At 38.6% G+C, this 20,766-nt stretch overlaps 1 protein-coding gene across 7 annotated transcripts in view; it reads left to right on the top strand.

The window, feature by feature from the left end:
* The window catches only part of PRUNE2 (prune homolog 2 with BCH domain), a 141,793-nt gene that overhangs the window by 89,351 nt on the left and 31,676 nt on the right, over nt 1-20,766 (top strand). For all 7 annotated transcript variants that reach the window (XM_027722356.2, XM_027722354.2, XM_039388800.1 and 4 more), the window contains exons 8-9: nt 951-7,455; nt 7,904-8,735. In XM_027722356.2, coding sequence (XP_027578157.2) covers nt 951-7,455; nt 7,904-8,735 — 7,337 coding nt within the window. The remainder of the gene's footprint in view (nt 1-950; nt 7,456-7,903; nt 8,736-20,766) is intronic.

The following is a 20,766-nucleotide window of genomic DNA, read 5'->3' on the forward strand; positions in this document are numbered from 1 at the left end:
CTTTTCTTGGGAAAAACTTTTTTTTTTTTTTTAAATATATATGGTGTTGATTAATTGAGGTCAAAAAGTAGCAACAGTTGGCCAGCAACTGAGCAGCTATTTAAAATGGCTGCATTATTTATATGATACAAAATTAAAGACTGTGATATTTATTATTGCTTCCGACCAAGCTAAAACTAAAAAAAAGCATATGGTTATAAGAAATACCGAAAGAGGTAAGATTTTTCAGTTGAGCTAAAATGTTCTTTTTTTTTCCCCATTAGTTTTGGCTTGGGTTTATATTGTGATCTACAGAAATGGGTCTTTGGTAATGAGGGATAAAGAAATTGTAAATAGTAATGACCAGAACTCATATATGTGTATGTTATTCCTAAAGAATTCAAGTTCTGAAATGAAACCAAATTCTTACTAGGATGTTCATTTATCCAAAGCTAGGTGCTGTCCTTTTTTTTTTAATATATATTTATCCCCAGATGGAAGAAACCACCTCAGTGGCAACTTTTTGCACCTGTTTCATAGTCTTAAAAAAAGTTCTAATTTTAGGGATAGGTGGTTAAATGACTCCATTGTTTTCAAAGTCAATATAAATGCATTTATTTTATGAATACACTATCCCATTCTGGAAATACATTTCTAGTGTACCTTTACCTGTGTTACTCAGAGTTATTAAGGCAGAAAACATTTATTTGGATTTTCTGTTATAACAAGAAGTGAACTGGAAAGTCAATGGTATAATTTTTGACCAATTCTATAACCCATATTTTGTATGTAGAACCCATATTCTAATACTTCATCTATTTAGGGATTATAATAAGGATGCTGCAGCAAAATGACCAAGAAATAGGTTAATAGGAAGAGATAGGTATAGCTGTGTTATGCGGTGAAGTAGTCAATATATGCCCTTATGTCCATGATTGCAATGGCTTCTGAAATATCTTATTTTTCAACAGATCTGCTGTGAATTAGAAGAATGTCAGAATCCTTGTTTGGAGCTGGATCCTCTAGAATGTGAATGTGACCAAATTCTCATTTATCATCAAGAAAATTCTTTGGTGACCTGTGATCAAATTTTTCTTCTAGTTAAGGAAGTTATAAATAGAAGGCAACCAGAAATGGTATCGAACAGTAGAACTTCTTCTACTGAAGCTGTTGCTGGAAGTGCTCCACTTTCACAAGGATCTTCTGGTATTATGGAGTTATATGGTTCTGATGTAGAACCACAGCCCAGTTCTGCCAATTTTATAGAAAATCCTCAAGACCTAAATGGATCTATGCAAGCCCACATTGATGTTAATGTAGACCTTGTGAGTCCAGACAGTGGATTGGCTACCATTAGAAGCAGCCGGTCTTCCAAGGAGAGTTCTGTTTTCCTTAGTGATGATAGCCCTGTTGCAGAAGGTGCTGCTTCTCATCACAATCTTCTGCTTGGCTTTGATTCCTATAGCCCTATTCCTGAAGGAGCAATAGCTGAAGAACAAAAGCCTCAGTCAGGAAACAACAGAGATAACTTTGATCTTTTCAATTTTGATCTAGCATCTGTGGTTACAGCTCCATCTGAGTCATCTTCTCATTCTGTTGATTGTTCCCCAGAAGATGACTATTTCCTTAATAGTGATTTGTCAGAAGGGCATCGGCTCACTGTGCAGAAAGAACTTGATGAGGCAAACCTGTTAGAAAATGATACAGCAAATTATTCAACTGGTTTACTTATGACAAAAAATGAGCATGACAATTTGGCTGAATTTGATGAGAATCCAGGACAAATGTGTCAGAAAACTTCAAGTTTGATTCATTTAGTTGAAGGTGATTCTTTTTCACCAGAAATGTTGAAATCTGCTGATTCAAGAATTCCACCCACTCCTATGAACAGTCTTGTAGAAATGTCACCATTAGATAATGGACAGCCTTTAATTTTCCCGCAAGATGTTATAAAAAAAATTAATGAAATAGATGGCACAAATTATTCTCAGTCTTGTGTTAAATATGGGAACTGGTGGGAGGCCTTTGACCTAGAGTCCAGAAATGCTGATGCATGGAGTTCAAGTGAGCAGCAATCTGTATTTCAGAGTCCTGTCTTATGGAAAGATTCTAAAGAAAGTCCCTTGCTACAAGAACATATTGATACAAGAGCCTCAGATTCCATGTTCCTCCAAAACCAGCCAAAGCAAATGGAACACATGAGAGCAGGTCTATGGAATAAACAGTTTAAACAAGATAATTGGAACCATGAGAATCAAGAGAAAAACAGCGAACATCCACATTTGCAAACTGCTTCTTTAGAGGAGACAAAGCAAGAACTGGAGAGATTTACTGACCCGTGGAAGGTCAGTCAGCCAACACCTATGACATCAGATGCATGGTGTAGTGATGAAGGAAAAGGTAGTCCGCTAGCTGGAGACTCTTATGAAATCTGGACCAAGTTTGATGAAGAAGATGCTGCTAGATCCTCAAAAAATGTATGGAACGTGCCCAAACTGCATAGAGAAAAAAAATCAGTGAATGTTCCTGAGGAATGGGCCATATCAAAAACTAGTTTATCAGATTCTTCAGAAATCACAGTGGACAATAAGACTGAAAATCTAGAAGCCTGGGATAAAGGAAGATATTATGCAGTAGAAGAATATGGAAAATCTGAAAGTACAGATTCTGTTTTCAATAATATGCAGAATAATTCCAGGCTGGAAACAGGGGAAAAAAATTTATTTGGTGACCCTAAACATAGACCAAAACAATTTGAAAATATAGATACCTGGAACATGTACGATAAAAACATCAGGAAGGAAGTAACAGAAGTAGTGGTGCCATGGGAAAATTCCTTTTTGTATAAAAACTTAGATCTTAGTTCTTCAAATATGGGGGAAGATTTAGTTGTTTCTCCACTAGACACCAATTATTCAACATCTGATTCATATGTATCACCTACATATGTGGAAGATGGAAGAGAAAATGAGGACAGAAATTTTGATGAAGAAACAGTTACTGGTAAATTCATGAACTCATATTTGGCTGAGCCAAAAGTACTTGAGAAAGCAAGTAAGGAACCATCATCTCCTAGCAATGTGCCTTTTTCAAGCACCAGAAATACAGATAACTGGAACACTCCCCTAAATAATGTCACCCAGTTACAAGAAAGAAATTCTGAAATTACTGCTAAACCTCTTCTTAATTCAGAACAAACAGCTAATCTCTGTTTTGCAACTGGGATACGTACCAGTGAAAATAATTTTTCTGTATCTGAAAACAGAAGACTAGTACTGGCATATAGTCAAACAGTAAATGACTTATCACCACCACAAAATGAATTAAATACTAGACAGATGGCAGCTGACAACAGAGAAACAGTGGACAGTGTTCCTGTAGAAGACACAGACACATCTGTGACAACCTTGGGCACTGCGAATAGTTTAGATCTGAAAATATGTGACATAGAGAGTGAGATGCTTAGTAAGAAGGCAGCACAGAACACTGCTGGTGTTGACAGAGAGCTGGATAGTCAGGTTTCAGTGCAGCAGCTGAACTCATGGAGTTTACAGAGTGAACAGGGTTGTAAGGAAGCCTGGGACAATGCCATTGTCATCTCTCAGGAAGGAAAAGAATGTAAGAAGACACATGAGATAAGTGAACCACAGATGATTAGTGACATTTGTAATAAACCAGTGCAAGAGGACAGTGAACCTTCATGTAAAGCAGATTTGGAAGAAAATAGGTCAACTGAAGTTTCCACCTCCCCAGAAAAAATGAGGAATAGTGTTAGTTTGGAATTGTTAGTTGCAGAGAATGAGTCATTTTCCAATCAAAGCAATCCAATTAGTCAGGAAGAGAGGAAAGACTTGTTGCAGAATAATGTAGAATCTTCTTCAAGTGCTTCTGAAGAAGGCAGAAATTATGAATCTTTTGATGATGCCACACCACAAAATTACAGTTACAGTGAAATGTCACAGATGCTTTCTGAGAGAGCTGAAAAAGAGGCTACAGTGACAGAGGATGCAACAAGTCCCCAGATGGAAAGTATCTCTGAAAGTTCTGATACGGATAATGATAATCCCGAAAATAGTTATTCTACAGTGCCTGGAACCTCAGACATCTGGAATGACTCTGGAAAGAATGGTTGTGGCATAGGCACACCAATTCTTTCAGTGAATGAACCACAGGAAGCTCTGGGAGAAGAGAAAGAAGGCTTACATGAAGTGGCTCCTAAGCATCTAGGCATTTGTAATTCTGAGTTAGTATCTTTCACAAATAGCTCAGAATTGAAGGGGAATGATAAAAATTCTTTCGTAGATAAGTTTAGAAGTCCTTCTGCATATGTCACTGTTCCTGACATTACACATATGTCTGTGATGGAGAATTCATTTTTACGTGAAATAGGTTCTGGGAGAAATGAAAACTCTGAAAATTTAGAACCTGATAATACTCTTTGTGAAGAGCCATGTGCAGTGCTTAGTGGCAGTTTTCCTCAAACTGCTTGGAATTCACAGCCATGTGAAGATTTGCAATCTCCTGGAACAAGTCCTGAGGCAAGTGAAGTCCTTGAAATGGCAAATACCACAAGTAGCCTTTCGAAGGATATACAGATCAAAAGTTATTTGGAAGAAGACAGCGTGTGGAGTAATTCAGTAAATGATTATGCACACTCAAGTGGAACAAGTCCTGATTTGAGTGAGGCATCTGGGAATGTGTGGGGAGACCTTCCAGCTGCCAGTCATCACAAAGGAAGTAGAGATATGTGGGAGATTAAAAATAATAAAAATCTTGAAGATTCTTGTAAAAGAAATGAATTTCAGAATGAATGTGAAGAAGGATTTGAAACAAGTGCTGAACAAAACCAAGTTCCTAAAAGCTTAGATTTTTGGAATGCCTATGTAGATGTTGATACTGTATCTTCTTTATCAAGTCCTGGCATAAATGAGGTTTCAGAGAATTCAAAGGCATGTCCAGAAGTGATTCATGAAGATTCAATGTGTGAAAACAAACAGCATAAAGCATCTGAAATTGGAGAGGATTATGTTCAGTCAAATGCAACAAGTACTGAAGCAAATGAAGACAGTTTAAGTGCAAAGACTCAGGTGAGAGAGGAGGCCCAGGTAGGCATCTTCAATGAAAATTCTGAAACAATTAAAGCCAGGAAGGTACTCCAGGAGGATGTGACTATTGACTCTATTGAGCATCACAAGACTTTTGAATATTTAGGCCACTGTGAAACACTTCAGAAAAAAATTCAGAGAAGTATTTTCAATGAAAAAACAGGTAGTGGAGAAGACACATATCTGTATCAAATTAATGAGGATGCAACACCAACTTTTGCTGTTGGTGATAAAGAAGAGTGCTCTTCAAAAACTGTGGCTATTTGGAGTATGTCGTCGGAAGCTGATTTACGAACTGATCCAAAATCCATAGTAGGAACATTTGGTTTTCCAGATAACAGTTCAGAATGGTGGAATTTACAACCTTGTGAAGAAAAGCAATTGGAAGATCAGTACTCTGTTTCAAGTCACTCTGAAACAAACCAGTTAACAAACAGTAAGGAGGACTCGTGTGGTTCACCTTCCCAAGGTGAAGATCTAAAACAAGTAGATTTGACTAAAGCAGATAGTGATGGAAATCAGCCTGCCCCCCTGTACTCTGGTGAAAAAGAAAATGAAAGGCTAGTACATCCTATCCATAGTCCTGATAGTCAGATAAATCAAGACATTGTACAGTTCAAACAATTTGATGCTTTCATACTGGATAAAGAAGAAGGGGGTGTGATAGAGCAGTTGTTTTCTACAGATAAGGAAAATCAACTGGCTCCACAGAATTCTTTTGCAGAAGGGGAACAAGCTGTACCAAATACATCAGTTCAAGCAATTACTGCACTGAATCTACCAAAAGACAATGAGGGAAATGTAAGTCTCATTCCTCAAGAACAGCAACAGGACACCTGTGAAAGATTAGATGTGCACAACTCCCTATCAGATGCTTTCACTGTAGAAGACTTATCTTTTGAAATTGCAGAAAAGTCAAGTTCAGGTTGGAATATATTAGTTCCCCAAACTGCACTTATCCCAGATATTTTACAGGATAACACACAAGAAAGTAATCAACTGTTTTCAGTGGAACCTGACCTGTGGATTAATGCAGAGCAGGTTGTCACTTTGAAACCAGATGGTGAAAATCCTGATATTTTAAGCTGTAACCAAAACAATGGTTCAGAGTCTTCAAACAGTCCTGATGTGTGCCAGGAGTACGGAGCTAAGCATGCCTCTATCCCATCTTCTCAGATTGTGGTGGATCCTGAGGACAAGAACAGTCAGTCAACTCACACATGGTCAAATATGAGTAAAGAGGTAGATTTTGATTCAAAACATCAGTTAGTAATGCCGAAGGTGGAGATGCACTCTGAAAGTGGTAGCCTCCAGGACTATGAACCAGGAAAGATCAACGAATCCTATCAGCTCATCTCTTCTAATACTCAGGAGCCTCCTGAATTTGCAACTTCGGAAGAATATGGTCTAGAAAATGAAATGGTTATTGACCCAGCTGAGTTGACAGAAATTGCCAGTGAAGTTATAGACGTGACATCCTTAGATCTGAAAGACATGTTCCATGAAAGTTTCACACATGCAAGCCATCAAGGAACGCCAACTGACACAGATCAAATAGCAACCTCCCAAATGCATTTGCTTTCCAGCGATTTAACTCAACCTGATAGGGAAGAAAAAAGCTTAAAAGAAATTAGTGCCTTGGATGAAGTTGTAAAATATTTGCATATTGACCATACAGCAGTAACTGGTAATGAGCTAGACATGTCAGAAGAATGTATGGATGAATCTGAGACAGGAGTAGAACATAATATCAGAAATGCATCAGTGACTAATGTCCTGGCAGAAACATATAGTGGAATGAACACACTGGCAGTACTAGGCAGTGAAGCAGCAGAAGAGGAATCAAAGGATAAAGAGATACTCTTTCTCAAATCCTTTTTACCTGGTAGTAATGAATGTCATGATTCTGATTCAAATAATCAACTGTTTAAGGACACAACAAAAGCATATGAAGCTGTAATTGAAAATAACGTTCCTGTGTTTAAAGAAATGCCCAGTATTCAGTCGCCAGTGGTGTGTAATCCACCATCCTCTGCATCTTTTGAGGCTGAATCCTTTGGCAGCAGAGAGTGTGCAAAGGGTGAGCTCTTGTTACAGCAGCCATTTTATGACAGTGTTTCTTTGGAAAAACCTTTACCACTGCCAGCACCTCCAGAGAGTGCAGAAGGCGTCCTAATGACCAAAGACAGCAGTGTTAAAGATCAAGTGTCTGAAACATCCATAGAGTGCCTTCAGGAAAATCATACCTCAGTATCTTTGCTCTCCAGGTCTGTAGTAACTCCAGGAGATTCTGATATTTCACCAGGAAAATCTGAAGCAGAAACAACTGATCCCAACTCACCGCCAGATGGAGATAGAAGATCACCCAATGGTAAGAAAACATGCTTTCCAGGGCAGATCCATGGGACACAGAAAGGAAGAAGTGTTTGGAGTATTACTGCTTAATGAGGAGGCTTTGAGTGAAGTTTGGAGTTTTTGTGTCTCCCTGATGTACAAAACTGTACTGTGGGAAGACCTCTAGTGCCGCTCTCTCAGACATTTCTGAAGCTTTTAAACATTGAAATAGGAATACCATTTCTGTTGTTTGTACATGGCCTAGCATATGGGACACTGAATCATTTGTCCCTTAGGAATAATTGCAATGTTAATGTATAATCTTTAATAACGATGATGGTAATGAAGTTATAAAATTCAAGTACACATTAACAGAGCAAAGCAAACTGTGAAGAGCTTTATCTCACTGTACTGATTTAAGGAAATTGTGGTGACTAAAACTAATTCAAAAACTAAAAGGAGTTTCTGTTTGCCTGTTCTTTTAGAAGCTGGCACTGATTCTCTACTTTGTAAAGAGAATAAGCTGAGAAATTCCTCTGAAAGCCCTGAACTGAAAAGTACAGAGGGTAAGGAAGATGTGAGAATGCAGGTGCTCCAAGATCCTACTTCACTGGAGATGGATTACATCCTTGTTACTGAGGAAGAAAATACATCTTCAATGAAAAAAACCCTTAAAAGAAGCAAAAGTAATTTTGCAGTTCAAGAAGCTAATGTAGCTGAACAAAGAGAATCTCATGAAGGCTTTTTACCGAGCTCCTTGGATACCTTTCAGCCAATCTCCATTACAAATGAAAGCAAAGGCCACCCTGTTTGTGGGACTCCATGGGACTCTAGTCACTTAGAAGAGAAAAGTTCTTCTGTTGTGCCTCAAAAGCTGGATGGTGAAAGGAGATCACAGGAAAACTGTGTGCAAGATGAGGGCTGGATTATATTGGGCCAAAATGACGTAAGTGACATACCACCTGAAGAAATTTCTGCCAAGTCAGAGATGCCAAAATCAGTGTCTGGACATCCTGGTGAAGAACTGGCAGCTGTTGTAGCACAGGAATTGATTCTTGACACTTGGACAGAATGTCGGGTGGAAACTCTCCTTCAGAAATGTTTTGAACATGAAGTCTGTTCTCCTTCAGATAGTCTGACTCTTGAGGATGAGAGTTCAGGCATTGCAGGAACACGTGTTTTGCAAGTAGTTGGTGGCGATGGTGCATGGGAAGCAAATTCTCACCAGAAACTTGGAAATAACGTAGCAACAGAACAAGAAATGAAGGAGGAAATGGTTCTTCTTAACAAAGGCGGAGAACTGAGTCAAAAGTCAGAGTAAGGAAAAATCAACCTGTTTTCTTTCGAAAGTCTTCTGTTATTTGTTATCTATGTTATTGAAGTGTAAGCTGTTATGAATAGATGGCAAGACTTTCAAGTCAAAAGTACACATTATATTTACCTTATTTAGGTATCACTGTATTTCTCCCTTTCTAAAAACAGATTCTCAATTCTTGGTTGCTTCATATAAGCCAAATTAGGATTGTTTTGCAATTGTTTTGAAGGCCGCTTCCTTGCAGGAATAAGTCTGTCTTCCTTCTGTGAAGTCCCATAGACTGCGTAACCTACCTTTAAATCTAAAACAGATGTGGCCAGGGAACACAGGCCAAACCCAGGTATCAGTGATACTGCCAGCCCAGATACAATGCCAATGATGAGATTATGGAGGGATCAAAGTGAAGTACTATCTCTGCCTAATGCAAAACTGCTGGGAAGGAAGATAGGAGGGAGTGAAGGCCCAGAGTCAGAAAATGGTGGTGCTTACAGAGGAAAGAAAAGCATGAGGGAAAGTTGTGGTCTTTGTCATTATTTTCAGGCTGTAGTCAGGTCAGAGCAGCATTTCAGACTGTTTGAACTGAACTGGCAATTGAGGCAGTTTGAGTATATATGGACCTGCCCTTTGGGTGGACGTGCAGCTTCTGTGCTGACAGCATCACTGCTGCCAGGTGTCTCTCTGCTCTGTCACCAGATGGAGAGAGAGGTGGCCCTCTTGACTCAATTTATTGTAAGATATTGGTGAGAATGCCTCTGTTATTGACTTCTCTTCTTTTACAACCCGGAGGTTGTAACTACTATAGTAGACTTCTAAGGCAGTGCCAGAGATGCAAGTGTGGAAGTCTGACCTCCTTTCTCCTGGGCATCTGCAACTGATGTGTTGCAGTTTCACAATGGAGGAACCTGGCATTGTATCTATACAGGGAAACTCTCATGAGGAGGAAATGGAATTTCCCAGTACAAATAAAACTAGGTTTCTAACTGCACTTACCCAAAAGGATGTGGTATGGAATGTGTGGAAATATACTGTTTGTGTGAAATGCAAGAGTTACTTTTTACTTTTTTTCCCAAGTTTCTTCCAAGCACTTGCCAGTTCAGTATAGAATACACATCGCATCCACAACTTATATTATCAGTTTTTAATTGTCTTGCATTTTATTTTAGACTTTACTTTTTAAAAAAATTTCCCTAACAATTTTGCAGTTTTAGCAGTAGGCTTTTTTATCCCTTAAACCTGGCATTCCTGTGTAAGATAGTATAACCCTGATAACAGCACATACAGATAATCTGTGATAGAAAATCACAGCTTCTTGCTACACCTCACCCCACCCCAAACAGTTCACATTTTATTAAGATTATATAGAATATAGAATATATATGGTCACTACAGCTTCCAGTTTAGTCTTTTTCTTATCTCATTTAGAAATTACTATTATCAAATGCCTTTTCAGTAGTGGTTCATTCTGTCCTTTACATTAGTGATACTGAAGCTCAAAGAAGTAAAGAAAAGCAAGGAAGTTATTCAGCTTCCACATTAACAGTTACTTGTGGAAGCATGGAACCAGTAAAATCTACTTTCCTTTGGGTTTATGTTTTCTTGTTAGACTTTTTTTATTGATAAGGTGTAAAATCTAATGGAAGTTTTTTCCAGCATTAATGCTATTAAAAGTATTTAGTTAATTCTCTTGTATGAGGATTTCTTATGCAATAGAGATTGCTTTTATGGTGCTGTTTCCCCCTCCATTTCCCCTATGCTTGGTTGGTGATGTTCAATAAACTTCTAATGAGCTTATGTCTTTGGTCAGTTAGATGATTTTTAGGAAAAAATTTTTAGGAAATAGCAGAGACACATGCAGATGTCCCTATGCATGCCCACATCATGATCACAGAGGCCCTGATTTTTTTTTAATGAAAGCAAACACAAAAAACATTATGATGAAACACACAGGAATCATTATTTCTAGCTGATATACCCATTTCATTAAACCTCTTACATAAACAGCTGAAAAACCAGCAACTGACATAGTAGAAGTGTGTAATTAGAAGTGCTTTCTAATGCATTTCACTGACAGTTTTAAGACTACAAATTCATTCTCAAAACATAAGTCAGTGTGCAGTTTTTAAGTCTGAAATGAATTGCTGTTCTTGGCCAACAAATTTTAAAACAATGTGATACAGCAGAGATGCCAGCCTATAGGAGGTTAGAAACACTGGTGATATCACATAAGAGAAGAAACTAAGATTCCTCTTATTACTGCAATAGAATTTCTGGATGGCACCCGATGGTGCTGGTATGAGGCTCTGAGTCTGCCACAGATCTACATCAAAGGAGGATGTAAAGAAACTCTTTAGTGTGAAGGTGGTGAGGCACTGGAAGAGAGCCAAGAATAGCTTCCAGATGTTCCGTCCCTGGAAGTGTTCAAGACCAAGCTATATGGAGCTTTGAACAAGCTGGTCTAGTGGGAGGTGTCCCTGCCCACGGCAGGGACTTTGGAACTAGATGATCTTTAAGGTCCCTTCCAACCCAAACCATTCTATGGTTCTATCATCTTTGAAGAATAAAAGAACCTCATCATTTGTACTCAAACCCAGCCAATAAACAACTGAATTAGTAGTCCAAAGTTTACAGAGGCATTTTACTCAGTAACTGTCTTCTAAGCCCTTTTCTATCCATATGTCCCTGTTTAGTAAAAAAAAAAATGAAGTTCCTACTGGATATTGGGCTGAAGTAGGTTCCTTTACTAGTGGAATAAGGGTGAGTGAAGGATACAGTTTGCAGTATTTTCTGCTTTCATCCAGAAGGTGTCTGTCATTTTGCCTAAGAAAAATTACTGTTACGTAGAAGAGGGAATTGAAATTTTGAAACGGAAAGCTTAAACAAAAATTAGAATGAAATGCATTAAAATTGTGATGTCTGCTAGTCACTGCCCCCTTCATCCCAGTGTCAAACATAAGACTCTCTCTAGGCTGTTAAGGTCAGTTTTGAGGAAGTCTGTGACTGGAGCTAAAGTTCTTCCATCCTGTCCTGCTTTTCTTCTGCAACGAAAAGCAGCATGAGCAAGAGAAGAAGAAGGATGGTTGCTAGCATTAAAACGCTGAAGAAAAGATATGAACCTTTCTCAGAAATACACAAACATCAGAAGTAATAAACCAGAGAGGTTTCTTTGGTCTCATAAAAAAGTACAAAAATATTTGAGAGGACAGTACTAATGTCAGTCTTTCCAGAAAGAAAATAGCTTTGCATATGTGAGCAGCTTCTTTAAAAAGGAAGAATTTGTGGAGCACTGTATAAATGCTGGGTAGGCAGGATAACATACTTTGCTGCTGCTGGCTGGAGGTGCAGCAACAGTAGAATTTATGAAGACTGGAGGTAATTTTCTTCCTGATAGAAGCTGTCTTCTCTTACAGAGCTATATGAAGCTTGGTGGTGATGCAGTGGTCGGGAGGCAGAAGGAGAAACTGCAGATGACTATGCTAGCTGTTACCCACCAGCACATTTCTCAGAGTATTTTAGTGGTTGTGTATACTAGATCATTCTTGCTCTTACTTTTGTTGTAGGGAAGGATTATCCTTTTCCTTAGCAGGAACAGGTTTTTTTTTTAAGTTTACACCTACATTCCCATTGCTGAATTGCAAACCAAAAAATTATGCAAACCACGTCTGAATATGCATGTGCTCTATAATCATCGATGCAAACAGAAATGAGGGTTGAGATGCATTGAATCCATAGGATCTTCTGTCATGCAGTCTCATCATAAGCTTTCCTCAGGCACTGAAATTAAACAGCAGGGAGCCTTTCAGTACCGGCAGCTGACTTGCTGTGTCAAATTTGGTGATGCTCTGACAAAGCTCCACAGGGAATGTGGAAAAAAAAATAATTTTCATGGCTGAAGCACAGCTCTGCGTTTATTTAGGCACACCTTTAACCAAAGCCCAGTAGCTGCTGGTTCACACAGCCGGCTGTGTGAAGGCAGGTGATCACCCTTATTTAGCAGTACCACTGGCCACGTGACAAGAAAATGGTGGAGGATCTGTATTCCTAGTAAACTGCTATAGAACAAGGGATGTTGAAGTGCAGCAGTAACGCATCTTTACTGTTTTTGCAGTAGAAAGGCCTTTTCAAGTCTTTAGAAGGTAAGCATTGCTTTACTCGGAGAGACAGATATGCAGAAGGTTTTCTGATTAACGGCTCTATTGTTGCAGTTACCTTAGACAGAAAAAGGGTAAATGTTAGTCAGCACGATGCAAAGCACCCAGGACCTCATTACTGAAAATAGGGCAGCTGTATTTTAATTCTGCAGCTCTTTATGAGAGAAGCTTACATCAGTTCAATGGGATTTCTTTTGTCTGAGCACAGGCATGGTATTTATAATTAGGAAACAAAACTTCACTGCACAGTCACCTAACGTGTTGGATTATTTTCAGCTTATTTGCCTAGCTCTAAGGATAAAAAAGGTGGACAAAAAAGGAATGAAAGGGCATTGTCAGCGGATAGCTTGCTTTTAAGACTGCTTAATTACTGGTGTCTTGCCTGGCTCTGATAGCTCTCATTGTAGACTACTTGACAATATAGCTTTCTTTTTTTCTCTATAAATTGAAGCATATGAGTTTTGCATTTTTTTGCAATGTCCTCTTAAAATGTTGCAGTGAACAGCATATGTAATCTTTGAAGGTTAACTGATCAAGGATGCAGCAATAATCTCAGTGGTAAGAGGACTGAAAAATTACTGCAAAAGTTGTTTTTTACAGGCAGTGTTTTTGTTTAAATTTAATTATAGGAGCTTGATTCAGCTCCATTCAGTTGCCTGCTTGCTTTTCTGTCTGTGATGAAGGAATTAAAATATTCTTCAGTTTTAAGTATGGTTAGCAAACAAATCATAGTGATTTTCAGGATGCATTGAAATGTATAGAGTGTTTAAATATTGGCTACTTAGAGTAACACTGAAAGGAAATGTATGCAGGGTTGTTGGTACATTTAGCCAGAATTGTTCTAAGTTGGGGGCGGGTGGAGCAGGCAGGCAGAGATGTCATTTCTGGACTTACCTTAATTAATACAACTGGGAAGCAGAGCCGTTTTTGGAAAGGGAGGATGCACACACTTCTAGCAGCACTGTGAGGAGGCATTAAAGCAACTGTGAGGCTCAGACCGGGGGAACAATACACACCAATCCTTACCGTGCCAAACATTTCTTTTTTCTAGGGCTGCCGTGTTCATTCCACTATTCTCAGCCATGCTTTCCACTGGTATCTTATGTGGGGCAGGGGTGCACAAAAATCTAAAATAACCCTCTTTTTTCCTATCTTTGATGAGTCTGTTTTTTTATTTGGCATTACATAAATCTTGACAATGTTACAGAAAATTCATGTAGTTAGTGACAAGCTTAGTGTTTGCATAAATTCACTACTTTAAAAACTTAGATCCTGCTACAAGCGCTCTTTTGTGTTTTTGTGGCATCTCCTTATAGTATTCAGCAGTAATGGGAGAGCAGAGCAGTGTTATTTAAGAGCTTATAATATGTCTGTAAGAAAAGAGTAGGAAAACATGAAGTCATCTTTAAGCCGCAATCTTTGTTCCGGCAAAGGATGCATCTCTCAAACTTAGAAATAATAAATAGGTGAGAATATGATTTTGATAGCATCTGTGAATATTGATTAAGGTTTTATTATCACTGTAGTGTCATCAGGGCTGGAGACACTTCCTATCAGATCAAATATCCAGAAAATAACAATGCTATTGCAGCAACAAATGATACAGAGGCAGAGGGGAGGATGGCAGTGACATTCCAGTTACTTGACAGATTTCTTAGTTTATCTGCTTTGTTTTCCTTTGGACATTGAAGGCAATCGTTTAGGTGTTATGGGATTTTATGAATTAACTCATTCAGATATTACTTATTAGTTCTTAGTATATCCTGTAATTTGTGGTGTCTGTAGCCATTGCACCTATGAAAAATAGCAGCAGATCAGACTTCCTCATTTCTCACAGATGAAAGCTGACTGTGTCCTAGAAGAATAAGATCAATCTCCTCAGCAGAAAACACTTGCAGCAGATTCTAAAAGAGCTGTCTGATGGGCAGCAGCCCAGCAGGATACACCTTTGTGTTTCTAAAGCAGTAGGGCATATAACTAAGCTTGTCCTTGTATTTCCCAAGCTATAATGTGAGGAGTGCCATGTGGAGGAAGGAGCCCCATTTTCTCACCTTCTTCCTGAATATTACTTCTTCAGTCTGGCATTTCCTGTCACTCTGAGTCTTTCACTGCATTTTTGCTATGTCTGACATTATCCTCTTTCTCACACTTAAGTTGCTTTTTATCTTCCTACTGCTACTGTGGTCCTTCCAGCTCAGTGACAAAGTTCTGCTTCTGAAAATGCTTCTGGCTTTCTGCATCTCCCATCTCCCATTGCATATGCCTTTTAGACCTGCTAACTGCAGGGTCTGACAGTCTTTCCTGCTTTGAACACCTCCTGACAGTGCAAGCGAACTGCAGGATAGCATGTTTGGTGCCAGTTTTGCTACTTCAGTGGAGCTTATGTGCCCTGATTAGGAGCCTTCTCTGGCTCCTGATTGGGGCTTTTCCCATGTTTTTCCCAAGCTGCGAGTCACCCAATATGGATAAGAACTTCTCAGTTACCAGTTTACACCCATTAGGATATTTCCATTTTAATCTGCTGCTTAAAATTACCGCTCCACATTCTGCATTGTCACTTAAATCCCCCTACTCTTTATTACGTCTCTGGCAACCGCAGCTTTAAGAAACACCAGAGTTTAACATTAAAGCCTTTTTAAAGCCTTTTCTTTAGGTCAGCCATAGCCAAGATAGGGAAAATGTAGCTGTTAGTTACTCTTTGTAAGTTTGCCATAGTACATGAGATATGAATCTAAATTATAGTAACATTGAACATTATAAGCTGTGAAATCCTAGTTACATTACCATGGAAAAGATGGAAGGATGGAAATTTTGGCAGTACAGTAGTACAGAAGTCAGAAAAGAAATTAACAATATTTAAGGTATTGAAGGAATAAAAGTTGTTTGAGAAGAATAGAGAATAAGGTCATAGGACCAGAGAAAGTGAATATGAGGGGAGGAAAGATAGAAGTCATACAGTATAAAAAAAACATTGCCATGTATCTTTCCCTATCAGCATGTTGTGCAAAGGCTGAACTTGAAATCAAAAGATGGAAGGAGTGATAGAAAAATACTAATGCTTTAATGGACAGATAAATAAAAACCTGTACATCTTGATGTTGAGTTCTTATGATTAGCAGCTCTAAACATCATCCCTTACACATTTTATCATATGACCAAGACAGATGTCACCTATTGTTAGATACTTTGTTAAAACATTTGATTCCAGCTGGTATAGGATGGTAATAAGTGTCATCATCATTATACATGTCATCTTTCATACACAAAGAGAAACAAATGCATTAAGCAATGCAAGAAGTTGACAGTATTACAGAAACATTGCTGACCATGAGCCAGCAGTGTGCCCAGGTGGCCAAGAAGGCCAATGGCATCCTCACCTGGATCAGGAACAGTGTGACCAGCAGATCCAAGGAAGTGATTTTTCCCCTCAGCACTGGTGAGGCCACACCTGTAGAACTGTGTCCTGTTCTGGGGCCCTCAGTTCAGGAAGGATATTGAGGGGCCGGAGCAGGTCCAGAGAAGAGCAACAAGGCTGGTGAAGGGACTGGAGCACAAGTCCTATGAGGAGAGGCTGAGGGAGCTGGGGTTGTTTAGTCTGGAGAAGAGGAGGCTCAGGGGTGACCTCATCACTCTCTACAACTCCCTGAAAAGATGTTGTAGCCAGGTGGGGGTTGGTCTCTTCTCCCAGGCAACCAGCAGTAGGACAAGAGGGCATGGTCTTAAGCTCTGCCAGGGGAGGTTTATGTTGAATATTAGGAAGAAATTTCTTACAGAGAGAGTAATCAGACATTGGAATGGGCTGCCTAGGGTGGATTCTCCATCCCTGGAGGTTTTTAAGATGAGACTGGATGTGGCACTTAGTGCCACGGTCTATAAACATGGTGGTAGTGGATCAAGGGTTGGACTTGATCTTAGAGGTCTTTTCCAACCCCGTTGATTCTATGATTCTATGAAAAGCCCAGTAGTAAAGAGGAAATAGCTATGGAAGTTCAGATGTTCCTCAGTTTCAGAACTAATGGTTATGACTGTGTTATTTGAGCATGTCTTCTTTTGGAAACAAACATGTTTGATAAGGTGTAGATTGTAATAATAGTTGGAGGGGAGTTCCCCACACAAGTACAGTGAGAATTTTCAAACTTCCTAGAGATTTTTCAGCTTCTATTCCTGCAAACTCTACCCCATTAACTACTCTTAAAGCATTAGCATACTTCCTGGAAGTACAGGTGGCTGCACTGGGTAGAAGGTGCACACTGCTTTTTCAAGTGCTGTTCATGTGCCAGTTGCATCATTTGAAGCTGCAGGTATTCTGATGAATGGTCAGATGAACAGCACAGTATGGCAGGAAAATGGTCACTTTGAACTCCACATTCTGGAAAGAAAACTGGTTTTAAGGTGAGGAAAACTAAAACAGAGTTTTCTAAAGGAATAATTAATTGCTCAGTGAAAGTAAAAGGTCAGAATCAGGTCCCAGATATATGATTATGCCTGGCATCTTAATAAATTTTAGAAATACAAATTTCAAAGAAAATATATTTTTGGGTTACACCTAAAAATCTTTTGAATCAGATTGATTTAACTTCTACTTTCCCTTCTGGCATTATCATGTTACAGTATATATGTAATGTTTGTTCAGCAGTTGTTATTGCTTAACAGATCATTTAGATCTGTGGAATATTATTTGTAGAATACTCACAACATTTATTAAGAGCAGGGAGATCAGATGAGTTGAAACATGCCTTCTAAATGCCAATACTGCTTTGAACCTACACAGCACTTTGCCAGACCTTGTGATCTTTCAGTATTGATGGAGGAGCACCCATCGCGCATGCTCACCACCTTTGTGTTGTTAATCCTGGCAATTTTCCACCGTCTCAGTAAAGATTAAGGAGCATTGATGTAGGCACCTAACAGAGGCACCTAACCCTGCTCTTAGGGCAAGACTATATGGTGGTATATGAATGCAATGCCAAAGCAAAGAAATAGATGTTTAGTGACCTGTTATTTCTGTCTTAGCATTTGTTACTCTCTACCTGGTTTTGCACACAGAATATTGACTTAAGGGAATATTTTTGGAGTGGTAATATTGGTAGTATTAGGAAGCAGCAGGTTCTGCACTTCACTGGAAAATATGTAGTTGGAGACAGTGCTATTTTATGGATACAGTTGGAAAATATTGCCCTAAAGAATTGGCTCCTGTCTGTGCTTATGCCATGAAGTTATTATGAGGTGTGGGGCAGGTCACGGGAGTCAGAAGCTGCTTGAATTGCAAATGTCCTTCTCCACTGACCGTTAACTGAGTTGGGTTTTTTTGGATGCCAAACTGAAGCCACTGGAATCTGATGATACCAGGTTTTTTTGGTGGGACGTAGTCATGAGGATCAGTAATGCCATATAGATGTTATAAAATGCTACATATTCAGAAAAAAAGCCAAAGGTTATTAGGCATCATGTATCAGGAACTCACAACTAATGGACACTCTCAAAGTTAATTTCTCTGATTCTCTTCTGTAACAGCGAATAATTTATTGTCTTTAACTCATAAAACTGTTGCCTGAAGTATGGTAAATTATTTTTTGAAATATTATTTAGATGATTAGTAACTCTGAAAAGCACCAGGAAGGGATGATGGCCTTGTCTCTAGAGCAGTGTTTGAATGTTGCATGGTTAATAATGCATGGGGATGCAGAAAGGACAAGATAAGCTAAGAAATAGTTGTGCATTGGGTTGCACTGTCTTTGCTGTAGCATCCTATGGCCTGCTGGTGACAAACCTCTAGGAAGAGACTTTTGGAGACTCTGGGGTCTCCTGCAGGCAGCATCAGCCTGGCTTGCATTTCTAAGACCCCATTTCAGCAAGACTTCTAGGTTTGGGTCTTTAAATTTCCCTCATTCCGTATTAAGATATGTTTTTATTTCATATGACTGGAAGTCACAGGTAATTGAAGAAGCCTGGAGCCTTGGATTCCTTCCATAAGCCAGCCTCATCCATGGGCATATGCATAAGGTTGCTGAAGTAGCCTAGTGAATTCCATTATGCCTGTTTACGTAGATTTGTCCCTCCATGGCTTTGCCTGCTTCTCTTGTGCTGTGGCACAGGGAGGAAGCTGGCAGGGAGTGAGGACAGACAGTGTGTGGCTGCCTAGCAGCAGTGAAAGCAGAGGCACGTGCTTTATATTTTTTAACAGTCTTAAAGTGATATAAGCAGCCTGTAGAGCCTACTACTATGACTGGCTACCTGAGGAAAAAAGGAGGCTTACAGTACTGATTTGAAAAGAGGAACGAGGAAAAAGATCAGTAGGTAAAGAAATACTAAACAATGAATTTGATTGGAGAATAGGAAACATTTCCATAAAGAATGGTTAAAAATGGCCCAAAGTGAGAATTTTAACATGTTCTCAAATCTTGTGGCTAGAATACGGGATTTTTCTACAGAGAGAATATTATCTCTTGCTGACATGCCTAACCTTTTCATCCAACTGTCATGCTGAAAATGAAGTAAAATGTCAGTACATGGAAAACATGGAGTAACAGCATAACCAATAAAAGAAGACTTAAGTCTGAAAAATGAAGTATGAAAACCAAGGAACTTAGATTTTTACTAATTTTTAGCAATGGTTTCTTCTGTGCCTGTTGTAAGTGACATCCTTTTCTGTAAAATAGGATTATGAGCATGTTATCTACTATGCAGCAAGCACTATGGCAATGATTAGTTGACATTTGATTAGTAAACCTTTTGGCTTATACAAATCACCACATCTTTTTTTTTTTTTTTTTCTGATTTGCATCCAGATACAGGAATAAAAGTCTCATGTTATGCATAAATTCTAGTACTCAATCTATAGATTTTTCCTGAACTAATTTATGATTAAAAACTACTAAATAAATAGCAATAGAAACACAGTTAATTTAGTATACTAACATATGGTTGCTAAATGCAGGTCTTAAGAGGTTATAAAATTAATCCATTTTACAAGTCACCTGTATACAGTATAATTATTTTACACAACTGTGAGTAAAAGTAATTACTTTTTTTATAGTCTCAGATATCCTGGAGTGGATTCCTTCCCATATGCTCATTTTCTTGATATGAAGATACAGTTGAAGCATAATCTCTGACTGATATTGACTAAATCTTGCACAGTATATGTCACTTTGATTTGTTGCATACTCTGCTACAGCTTAGGGATCATTAATCCTGCTGAACCTAAAGAATTCACACCACAGTCTCTTATCTCTGAGTAGGCATCAGTATAAATTTTTGGGTTTTGTCTAGAAGTTTTGTAGCAAAGGACTAGGAAGTAATTTTGGGTTTATCGCGAATGGGTTTCTTCATCTCTAAGTGCACAATCCATTTGGGTTTTCGGCGACGAATGTTTCTGACTTCTTTCTCTGTTTTTTTTCTGTGTGTTTTCATCAAACTTTCTTTACACTAAAACCCATATTTTTTCAGGTGTTATTTTCAACAGTATGTAGTAACACTGTTTCCTAGAGCACCTGTTTTTGTATATAGACACAGTTGATATTGAAGTATGTCCAGCAGTTCTCTGAGTTTGTAGAACATTGCTTCCCATTTTACATGGATGATAAGTATCAAAATGCAAACACATGCAGATTAAATTAGAATTTGTTTTGAGTCCATTAGCATTAAAGGTCTATGAAATAACATATCTCAGTTGTAGCATAGTTTGTGCAGTTTCATCTCTAATTGGAAGAACCATCCTCTATTTAAAATGAAGAACAGAGTGACTATGTTCTGTCTTTTTTGAGCACTCCAAGAAAAAGTAGTGAAAGTAGAAACATTTGCTGTTATTTTAAAACATACTACTGTAGTGATGGTCTGTGAACTTCTCATATCTTTTTCTGAGCAGAAGTGGCACAGCAATTAC

Source organism: Pipra filicauda, unplaced genomic scaffold (genome assembly GCF_003945595.2).
Source record: "Pipra filicauda isolate LSUMZ 115617 unplaced genomic scaffold, ASM394559v2 scaffold68_size4259465_pilon, whole genome shotgun sequence".
NCBI lineage: Eukaryota > Metazoa > Chordata > Aves > Passeriformes > Pipridae > Pipra > Pipra filicauda.